The sequence below is a fragment of the Carassius auratus genome, chromosome 3 (genome assembly GCF_003368295.1).
Source record: "Carassius auratus strain Wakin chromosome 3, ASM336829v1, whole genome shotgun sequence".
In the NCBI taxonomy this organism is placed as follows: Eukaryota; Metazoa; Chordata; class Actinopteri; order Cypriniformes; family Cyprinidae; genus Carassius; species Carassius auratus.
This window is the reverse complement of record NC_039245.1, coordinates 22,642,157-22,654,335: the sequence shown is the minus strand read 5'-3', so window position 1 is coordinate 22,654,335 and position 12,179 is coordinate 22,642,157. Positions and strand designations below refer to the sequence as shown.

General features: G+C 37.1%; 1 protein-coding gene across 5 annotated transcripts in view; it reads left to right on the top strand.

Moving 5' to 3' along the window:
• The window catches only part of LOC113051311 (brain-specific angiogenesis inhibitor 1-associated protein 2-like), a 69,645-nt gene that overhangs the window by 17,693 nt on the left and 39,773 nt on the right, over positions 1-12,179 (top strand). For all 5 annotated transcript variants that reach the window (XM_026214959.1, XM_026214929.1, XM_026214944.1 and 2 more), the window contains exon 3: positions 3,724-3,810. In XM_026214959.1, the coding sequence (XP_026070744.1) occupies positions 3,724-3,810 (87 nt within the window). The remainder of the gene's footprint in view (positions 1-3,723; positions 3,811-12,179) is intronic.

Genomic DNA, 12,179 nt, shown 5'->3' with positions numbered 1-12,179 from the left:
TGCACGCTCGCGCACACACACAAACATTCATAAGCACAGAAACGTCTTGTCAATGCTGCCCCGTCACTTTTTTTTTTCTGTAAAATAACTTAGACTACATTATATTCCTTGCTATTTTAAAGTAAAATATAGTGCTGCAAATATCATTATCAGCTTTAAAATAGTTTAATGCACAGCTGGCCATGCATTATACTCTACTTATAAAGATGGAAATCTGGGTTACAGTGTAACCAACAAAATAATATAAACTGTAACATAAATACTGTAAAGTTGACATAAGTCAGAAGGAAAAAATATTTGTGTAAAATGATCATATCATATGTGAAGTGTCGCAAAGAAATTCTGGGAATGTCTTTTTACTTCACTGTAAATAATGCGGTAAATTATAGTATTTACTTCCAAAAACCTTAAATTTGACATTAACTTGTAGTAAAATATAAACATAATGTAACCATTTTAAAAAGTCACTGTAAATGGTAAGATAACTTGGTTTACTAATTAACAGGTTTTAAATGTAGTATTTTTATTTATTTTTTTTGTAAAAAATTTACAACGTACAAATGGCGTCAACTCCGCTTACCCTTATTGAATTCACAATACTCCTTTAGCAAGTCACAAACAAAACAGGGGCTTCCCTTAAATCCCAGCACCCAACCGAAAACTATTGAGCATTAAAGGTCAATTGGCTGAGGTGGTAAAAGTGACTCTTATCCTCAAAAAGTGTCTGACTGTACACAGGGGTCCATATGCTGCCAGACTGCTAGTGGTAGTGCAAATTATGCAGCAGTGGGGTAGAAAATGCCATGGGTTTTTACCCAGACATGGCTGAAAGGGCATAAAGAGAAGACACATAGTTGAAAAAGAGATTTATTCCATAATTGACTACCCTGTACTGAGGGAAACTGGGCTCTGGTGGTAGAGGTCCTGGACCACTAAGCCCACCAGAATAAAATGTAATCCTCTTTTGCTCTCAGGCCTTGTCTTTACCACCCTACCTCGTGTTTTAGGAAATGAAATCACTCAGACACAAAGTCAGCAAGGCTTTCTACCCCCATTTATTATTTCTGACTGGTATTGTTCTTGCTGATTTGTTTTAGAGCCTCAGGCACAGAAAGATGAATGAGTGCAGTAGGAGGAGTGTGTTATGACAGGGTTCTTTCTCAGTAAAATAGAGAATTTCAAAGCCGGAGTCTTGCATATATGGATGAGAATTGTAAAAATCCAAGTTTTCACTTAACCATTCTGCTCCAAATACTGAAGCCTATCTCAGCATTTCAGCATAAAAAAATAAAATAAAAAAATGAAATAAAGGTTGCAATTTCAAAAGCTTGATGGAAGCATCTACGGGGGGTTTTACAGTTATGTAGCTTATGGAAAATGTTGAATCAAATTCACAATTAAAGTTGGTCTTAAGAAATAAGTTCTACAAACTCAAAAAAAAAAATTCATGTGTGTATTAAAATTCATTAAGCTTGCATTTCAAGTGAAGATGAGGATTGAAATAATAGTGGTTAGTTTAACTTGTCTGTCGGTTTGTTGAGCAAACTGAAAAAAATGCATAAGCTTAACGTTTTAAAACCATTTCAACTTTAAAACTCTCCAAAGAGAACACTAATCACTCTAATGGTGACTTGAAACATAACAAAAATATAATCAATACCTACATATAACTGAAATATCTATCTATATCTCTTCTCAGTAAAAATGTGTAAGTTTTAAGTACAGTACTTGCTATTTAATATTTTTTTTTCAGTTGTAATATTTTATTGAAATATTCAATTAAAGTTGACTTGTCACGTAAACCTTTTCTACATTTTGTAGTTGGCAACCATTAAAATAGTTGACAATTAAATTATATTACAGTGTTAGATTCCTTCTTGATTCCTATCAAATCAGTATATCAGCAAAAATATGAGTTCATCTACTGGCCTATCCAACCTAGATAAATAAAGGAAGAAGCAAAGAAACCGAGGGCCTTCTCTCACTGTTTCTGTTCCTAGAGTTGATGTCAGGCACATTTTTTTTCATAATTTCCTTGTCAATTACCCCTGAACTCTATCCACATAGCGGCTCACCTTGTTCAACCGTCTGCTTTGCCTTACTTAATCAGAGCCACAGCTGGCCAGCTTGATGAATTGTTTGCTCAATTTTTTTTTCTACCTGTGCCAGAAGCGCAGGGTGGTTTTAAGCACTCTCCATAGATTCAAATGAAGGTTCTGATTGATTTCTGAATGAGTTCCTTAAAGAAGAGCTGACTGGTATCCGTTTTGAAGAGAGAGAGACAACATTTCAGCCATGGTGCAGTCTGGGACACACTTTCAGAAAGCACTGTTGCATAATAATACCTGAGCTGCTCTTGGAAGTTTTTGGGTGAAGACCAGATTCTTTGCTTTCAGATCTTGCTGTGCAGTTCTAGTTTGTCACAGTGGCTGTGTTATTCCTCAGTATGGTGTTCATAGGCCGAGAGTGAGAGTCATGAAGTCCGAGCAGTTGATTCCAGTGAACATCTGTTAGGGAGGAGATGCATACCTGTTTACTCCGAAACTTATTACTGAGTGCTGCTGCCAGTCCTACGGAAATCACTAGCATTTGCTATTTGGCTGTTCCAGATTTCTGTTTCATCTGTTTCGCAGCACCGGTTTAATTTAATTGACTAACTTCTGTTAGCAGATTTTTTTCTTCTTTTTTTGATGTTCTGTACAGATATTTCATATACTGTATACGATATTTTTTTTTTATTTTTTTTTTCTAACACTATAAATGTCATTAATTAACTGAATGCGTCTATGCTGAATAAAACTATTTCAAATAAATGCTGTTCCTCGAATGTTGTTCATCCACAAAAAAAAAAAATATTTTCAACAGCATATCAATAAATTAGAAACAATACTGTAGGATCATGTGACACTGGAGGCAATATCACTATTTTCACTGTATTTTTGTAAATCTTGCTGATCCCAGACAGGGATGGATGGATGGATATTTTTTGTTGTTACTTATAATGCAGAGTTGTCAAAAAATGATAAAGATTTATATTCATATTGTCCAAAACCCCACATTGCCTTGAGCATTTCCAAACATTTGCAGAGCACTGTATACAGTAAATATCTTCTGTCCATTACATCAGCCTGAGTTTGTCTCTGGTGTTTTAATGAGACCGAAACCTGCTAGAGCAGTGAAAAGCAATAGTAGTAGTAGTTCATGAAGTCTCTGAAAAGGTCATTGCAACAGTTAGGTTGTACTAGTAAATCGCTTAGCTATGCTGGCCCAACACCAAACTAGACTAGGCTAGACCACAGCTGGAAAAACACCCAATCAAACGCACACATTGGAGATAATGATAATGAGATTGTTTGTTTTTTATTTTTATTATTACATTTTAAAACCGTAATGAGGCATGGGATAGGAAAGCAGTGTGTGTGTGAGGGAGACAGCTGGGCTGGTCTGGTAAAGAAAAAAGGGCCCAATTTCCATAGTCACAGGAGAGCAATCTTTACTCCTTCTAAATGTGTTTCCTGTAAAACTGATCGTGTTTCCTGTTGTGAAACAGACTCATCATTGACATCATTTTTTGCTGCTCATTACTCAGCTGGACTGACATCAACATGTGCAGCTGAGAGCCGTCCCGTCTTCATGATGGGCCTTTGATCATGGAATATACTGCTGTAATGAGAGAGGAGAATGTTTGTGACACATTTTTCCGCTTGTCTCCATCTTTTGCAGGTGTGACGTTTGCAGCAAAGGGCTATTTTGATGCTCTGGTGAGAATGGGAGAGCTGGCCAGTGAAAGCCAAGGATCTAAAGACTTGGGTGAGTCTCGCCATCCTGTTTTAGCTTCAAGGGAACAGGCAAACTGTGTGGCTTGATCCGACATGACGACACAAAGCACGCACTAATGGAACCACATGCTCAGCAAAGTGCCGATGTTGCTTTCATTAGGCCCGACTGTCAGAATCTAGCTGAAAAGCTTTTTGCATCATACCTTTTTAAATCCGAAGCTTTTCAGACCTAGTTTATGTACTGGCATAAATTATTCCTTGTTTCACTCACTCAATTTCTCCAGTTTGCGTGGAAAATGAAGTCAAAGGGGCTGACAGCAGTGGATGGGAATTCATCTGCCGTGCTGCAGGGAAACTCACCGATGCATCATTTATGATCAGTTTAAAAAGCAGATCTAGTTTGAGGGCTTTAACTTCTTAAAATAGCATTTCACTTTCTGCTACAGGGAGGCTGTCAGAATTGTTGGTCAGTACTTTGTTCTGTCAAGGATGTGAGAATGGGTGTATGCTTGACCCTAAAGATGCTTGTTCCCTATCAGGATTGCTAAAGGTACGGCAGCGAAATCTGCTTTGTATTTGTGATGCAATCTCCATAGTCTAATGATCATTCAAGCCCTTTTTGGGCATGGACTTAATCTACTACCTCACTATCAGGAGCCCTGAGTGAATTTAGACCCTAGTTGACTTTTGTTGGAGAGATTTGTTGATTCAGGCAGACTGTCAGTCTACTAATACAGACAGCATATTAGTAGTGGGTATTTTTCAGTGACTCTTTCTGAAGGTTATGTTGTTGCTCCTGTGTATGGTGACAAGTGGCTAATATTATGAATGAGTCGTTGAATTATTCGCTCAACCAATTGGGATAATGAAGTATTCATCTGGAGTGCCCATCATATGTTACCCTGGTACTACTTGCCTACTGTTTTCTAAATACTATGGATTCGGACAATACTCTTTTCACACTGCTTTACGTCACTGTATATAGTAGAGAAGTATGCAGCTACAGTCGTTATGAATGAGACATTAATTAATTTGCTCAACTGATTCATTCAAACATACTGATTCATTCAGTATGAATAATCTTTAAACAGTTGCCTGTCTTTATATGAGAGAAACTCCCCCTCATGTATAACACGGTCGACAGTGCACTTCACCTCTCATTTAAACTCGCAAACGGTATAAGCACTTGAATCCCACTCTCTCTAGCTGAAAATGAATCACAGAGAGAGTCTCAGCCTCAGTCACAGACCCCCTGGACATACAACAAATCATCTATGATGTGTGAAAGACACTCCTATACAAAAATTCACAATGGTAACCATTCATTTTCAGCAATTTACCATATCACATTGCTAGATTGAATTTATAGCTTGTGTCACTAATACCAACCCTTAATAAAAGTTACCAAGGTAATCATAGTTGGTGTCAAGATACTACAATTAATTGCTACTGTTCCTGTAAAGTAATAAATTAATACAAGATCTCATTCAAACAGTATAAGACACTTGAGATTTGATTTATTTATCTTAATGACCGTGGTCATAATCAAGTTAGCACATTTTATTGTAGAAGCTTTTGCAGAAGCTGCAGCTAAGAAAGAGTTGTTAAAGGGATAGTTCTCCCCCAAAAATGTAGTCATCATTTACTCACGCTCATGTTGTTTCAAGTCTGAATGAGTGAGTTTCTTCTGTTGAACACAAGAAAATATTTTGAATGTTGGTAATCAAACAGATGACCGTAGACATTGACTCCCATAATTACTACGGTCAACAAGGGTCATCCTTAGGGGGGTGCAGCTGCTGCGGTCGCACTGGAGGACAACACCATTTATGGCTATTTTTTAGTATGTTCAACAGCTGACTAGGATTTGTACTGGTTTGGAACAACATGAGGGTGACGAAATGATGACAAATTTCCATTTTTGGTTGAACTATGCTTTTAACTGAAATTCAAACATTCATGGTTAAAATGAAAGATACGGTAGGATGGTGTGTGTGTATGTGTGTGTGTTACAATACTAAAATCATTTGACTGATGGCTGTTTTGCACTGTAATTTTCATATGCAGTTATATGTAGATAATGGACAGGTGTGGTTTGTGAGAACCTGTGCAATTGTTCAACAGCAGTGTCACAATGAGTCATTCTGTTTTGATTAAGAGTAGTGTGTGCGCTCTCTCTCTCTCTCTCTCTCTCTCTCTCTCTCTCTCTCTCTCTCTCTCTCTCTCTCTCTCTCTCTCTCTGTCTGTCTCTGTGTGTGTGTATGTGCGCGCATTCATTACTCAATAACAGAAGTGCTTGCATTAGAGCAGGAGTGCTCAATCCTGGAGATCTACAGTAGCTGCTCTCAGTCTGCTAACACACCTGACTATAATTTTCTAGTGAACCCAAAAACCCTGATGAGCGATTAGAGTAGCAGCTGAACTCTGCAGGGAGATTATATCTAGGAGCTATGTTAAGCTACAGACACACTAGGCTTCCAAAATGACTTTGGACCCCGCAAAAAATATGGGCAACAGGATGTGATGTCATGCTCTAGAGCTTCTGACTAACAGTGACTTCGTTTATATGGACATAAGTAATCTAATTATTTACCTTATTATTACCAATATTATGATTTAAGGTGTTTGCATGAGTTGCTTTTAGAATATTCCTTTCATGTTCCCGTTTTACATGTTATAGTACATAGTTCAATTAATCGCACAGATCATGTGCAGTTAATTATTTGTACGTGCATACAGACGATGGCGGTGTGGAAGCTCTTTTATTTGCCGTCAAATGTTTGACCACTGCCGTGTGTTTATCCTGTTGCAAAATGCATCAAAGTCCTACACAATGGTAATAATTAAGGTTTTTACATGTTTATACTGCACTACAGTAATGTGACTAAAATAGGAATACTACACATGCCTTAATTTGATTCGAATGTGATTTTAGCCAGATTAAGGTAATCAAAAATCTCTGTTTACATGGTAGATTCTTAGAGTATTGTCTTAATCGTATTACAATTAAATTATTGTTGTCCATGTAAATGCACTGAGTGTTATTGTTAACTGAATCAAAAACTGTTAATACTTTTGGTTAATTGAAATAATGCTAAAATAAATATTGCGTGACACGCTTAGAAATATTGCGAGAAATGCAGAAACAAAAGAAAGCAAAAGCCATATTCGCATGGGATTAGTATTAACTAGTGACCTCCAGACATTTTTAATAATTGCGGAGATTGTCTGTAATCTTAATCCCATGCAAATCAGCCATGTCTGTAGTTTGTAAGGTAAAAATTCCCCCGTGTGCCTTTTTTATCCATCTTTTGGGTGCCGTCATATCACTACACCAAAACATTTGCAGAAAGAGAAAGCTGAAAATGTTTTGAGGTAGGGCTGGGTGATCTATCTAACGATATGATCATGCGAATCTACTTTAATTTAGCAGTTTAAAATATTTTTAAAATCAAGTTAAGTAATTATTTATGTGCAGTAAATAGCAGTATCAAGTATTCAAGTCAACCACTGTGAAACAGAAATAAATACTAAGTAATTAAATGTAATATACTTAATTGGCATAGTTTTCACTGCATGATTATTAGATATATACAACTAATAATGTGGTTTTAATGGTGCCAGTTTGACTGGGACGCAGATCTTTAATTAAACTGAGCTGTAAATTACTTTTCTTTTGTTTTTCTTTAGGCTTAAATTTGTGTTTATCTTTGTTAATATTACTAAAGTTATCCAGCCACAAGCAGGGTCACTTTCATAATACTGTATTGTTTGATTTAACATTAACACATTAAACATTGGTACGTGTTTTATGCTGCACATTTACACTGCAGAACCTACTAATATCCAATTGAGATGTTTTACTACCAGTGCTGCAGGAACACAGCTGTTTTTGTGGATGCTTGTTTCTCTTTAATTTAGCATCAGCTTGGTACCAAAGCACTACTTCTTTTGTCCTCCCTAATGCAAGCCATAGAGGTTTATATTCTTTATTTTGAGCCAGGTCAATATGTGAAAATTAGTTCTGCATTGTTGGCAGCTTCAAACGCAGCTCATCCGGTCAGAAAATAGAGTGGGAAATATTCTTTGTTGGCTCATGGCTCACACCCAAACGTCTTTTGAGTTTTCCTGTCGAGTCTCTCCCAGAGGGATGACTCAAGGTTATATCCTCTCCCGTGTCAACAACAGGACTCCGCCTGCTCGTGAGAACAGGCACAACTCAAATACACATACCACGAGTTGAGCTCAATCAGACAGAACATCACGTCATACTTTCTGAAATGATAAACTGGCCATTACATGCACAGATGCACCGCTGCGACCGCCGACCCCCAGCTATAATGATGGGTTTTTTACTCTGCCGAACTCTGAGCTGAAATGGATGATGTGTCATTTAGTAACAAATGGCTTCATCTCTGTTTTGGATAGATGATGTCCTGCGCCGTGAGGTGGAACACTAAATTCTTGTGGGCAATTTCTTGTGGGAGATGTCTGTCTTTCTTAGTGAGAGAGCCATGGGGGTTCACTTTGAGACAGACTGTAAATGGTTTCCGCCTACATGCGCTCCTGCTTTTCTCTGATATTTCTCACATTTAACACCACACATTCTCACATATACACACACACTTGCATAAACATAGTCACACATTCATAGTTTATCCTGGGCAAATATCTTGTCTTCATATATGGTGTCCTTGGATGCACAAAGCGCTTGCAGTGGGGAGCGCTCATTCTCATCTGAAAGTGAGGCGTGAGGGAGTGCGTACACACACACTCTCTTTTCCTCCCCCTCTCGCACACACTCCCACGCTCACTGGTTTGTTTAGGATAATGATGCCCCTGTCACCACCTCCTACTCATATCCTCCCACCACCACATCTCTTTCTCTGTGTTTTACTGCTTCATTACATCACTGTTATACTCTCACCCTTACACAAGCAGACAGTGGTTGGACTGCACATAGATGACACATCACAACATGGCGCATGCTTACCAGGGTAACGTAGTGTTTTCTCACCACAGTTTTGGTTCCTCGTCACGTTTTAAAGGAATGTTATGGTGTTGCAATAAAGGAATGGTTTACCCAAAAAGGTACCCAACCTCAGGCCGTCAAAGAAATAGATGAGTTTGTTTTTTTTCATCAGGACAGATTTGGATGTATTTAGCATTGCATCACTTGCTCACCAATGGATCCTCTGCAGTGAATGGGTGCCGTCAGAATGAGAGTCCAAACAGGTGATTAAAACATTACAATAATCCACGTTACTCCAGTCCATCAGTTAATGCCTTGTAAATTAAACAGCTGTGTGTTTGTAATGAATAAAATCCATCAAGATGTTTTTCATTTTTATTTAATCCTCCATCTGTAATATTGCTTCAGTAAAAAAGTCTTGTCTGAATCAGGGCTGAACAGTGTGAAGTAAAAGTCCAAAACGCAATTAAACAAATGTGTGGGTGGATCTTGATGTGTGAGGACAACAGGAGGATGGATTTTTTTCACTAGAGGAAGTATTGTTAAGAATTATGGGCTTGTATTTTGGTCAGAAGTGAATGTTAAAAGTTAAAACACCTTAATGGATTTTCTTTTAACCTTACAAACACCGCTTTTCACTCCACAGGAAGTCATTTGGATTACTTGTGAATTATGGTGATGTTTTTATCAGCTTTCATTCTGATGGCACCCATTCACTGCAGAGGATGCATTGGTGAGCAAGTGAGAATTTCTCTACATCTATTTCAACAAACTCCTCTAAATCTCGGATGGCCTGAGGGTGAAGACATTTTCATCAAATGTTCATTTTTGGGTGAACTACTACTCTAAGCTCTGTTAAAGCATTTACACAAATTATTCAATAAGGCACAAGGTAGTGTACGTTCTGTGGGTGTTGTAATGTATACTGTCTAGACCTGTGTACTTTGTAAGTGTCTTACTGTAAAAACTGAGGGATTAGGTAAAATTACTTTCTTTTGAGCTAACATTTCATTGCACAAAGATTGTTGACAGAGCTACACCTTTATTAAACCCAGAGTGTTCCAAGAAATTGGTTTATTATGTAGATTTATTGGATTTTATTATGCATGTTTGCCGTGGTTTATACTGTTGCTTGCTGCTTCAATAAGTCTAGCAAAGGGGAGAAAAAAAAAGTGTATAAAATGTGTATAAAGTGTATAAAAAAAAGTGTATAAAATACTGCAAATCAAGCAGCATCCTTCATTGCTTTAGCAAAGTTGCTTGTGAAACTGTTACCATGAGAACAAACTTGCTGAAATTAGCCTCTTGCTCGTTTATTCTGATCTGGATGTTGTTTTGATGTTAGGCTTCCGTTTGATGTGATAAATGAAATTATCGTTCGTGTCTATTCTTTTTAAATATTCAGTTTCGGTTTCCGGGTAAATTAAAACTGACTGATTTAATCAAATTTGTATTACGTTCTGTCTTACACCGTGTCTACACAAGAGCCTGATGATGTCATGTCACAGTGTGCCACAACAGCTTGAGGTCGTCCAGACTTGGAAGCACCACAGATATACGTCTCTGAATATTTACTTACATAAAGCTTCCAGCTGTATGCCTGAGGACAGACTCTGGATCCTACCTTATTTTCAGTTGAAATCTAATTGTATAAATGCAAATTTGCATAAACGGTTGAAGAGTAGTGGAATAATTTCACAGAAATTTAGTTTTTGATCATTTAGTTTAGTTTAGAAACCAAACTTGACTTCTGTTAGCAAGCCAGATGCATCTCAAACTGGCTTTGAAGTGGCCAGATGTAGGTCAGAAGCTATTACCACCCTGTTGATTCATCAGTGGACAGACTAGACACAAACCTTTAGCCAATCAGACTGTCAAATACCATAATTAATATTCATGAGCTTCTGTAAACTCAACCCTACTCTTGTGCCTGACAGAAATACATTTTCTGAGGAGAGAAGACCGGACTAAGAGAAGAAGAATAGCCTTTAACAATGCTGTTGGAACTTTTTAAAAACGTAACTTTTAAGTAGAGCGACTGACATTTGTGGAAAGTTTAATTTTTAAGCTTTTGAATGGTTTCTCATATGAGCGTTTCTATGGCAACTAGATATTTAAAACGGTGAAGTACCAGAGACAGAATGGAAGTCCCACCTTACATATAAAAGAGCCTTATTACTAAAGGCACTGCCTGGTCTTATTGCTGTCAAAGGTTTTAGTTGTAATTTCATTTAAAGAAGCTACAATCATTACATTTTAATTGATGATTTGAAATTCATGTAATGGGGGGAAAAATTGTTACATAATTAGGGCTCATCAGCATTTACGCCCCTCTGAGTGGCAAATGATGTGGTGATATGCCATTTTAATTTCCCGTCAGGTCTGAACCACTTCCCCCAGTGGTTTAGGTCGAGTGGCCAGTGAATTAGTTATTAGAGATATTAATGCAGAAATATCCCAATGATATGTTTTTGTTCCCCAAAGATACACAAATTACTTGCAATTACCTCTTACTTGCAATACACGTTGCTTGCAATTACCTCACTCTGAGACATGCAAGTATATGAATACTTATGAAAAGGAAATATGGGTGGGGGGGGGTACTTGACACTCACATTTCTGTAAAGTATTTGAATCAGGAAAATCTTAAATTGATTGATATGGATCTGAAATGATGAATGCTATCATAAATGTTGCTTTTTACCATCAAATAATGCAATTTTTTAATAGTATTTCAGGTTGATCATGTAACAACCAGGCAATAACTGATTTACACAGAGAATCTAGAATCTTTTTTTAAATACTATTATCATTTAAAAAAAATAATAATTATAAGTTTCTAACACTATGCTTTGTTTTATTACCTCAGCACTGAATTACAAAGAAACTAGTCAATGTTCCTGCATGAGTGTTTCTAAAATAATGGCCGAGTAAGTGACCTCAAATGTTCCACTCTTCTCACCATCCTAATCAATCTCTAAATATTTATTCCCCTTTTGGAACGTCATGGAAGTGCTATTGTTGATATTTTCCCCCCTTTTGCGAATGGGGCAAATTATTTTTTATCACAATTTTCATTCCCCACTTTATAAGTTTACCCCACTATGATGACTTTCGCTTCTGAGAATCTCGGAAATGTGAAAAGGGCATGTTTGCAATTAGCTCTTATTTAGAATGCGGGTTTCGCCATTTTTGGGTGTTCCAATTTTTCCATGCATTGTAATATCAGTGGTCAGTACATTTTTTAATTGCCATCAATGGATTCATTATTCTATAGGTTTTTTTTATTTTATAGGTTTTTTAGATTATTAAAATGTTTCTTACACACACACACACAAATATATTTTAAGAGATGTTCACTGAAGGGTTCTTTGTGGAACCAAAATGGTTCTTCTAGGGCATCACTGAAAGAAAAAAAAAAAGGCTTT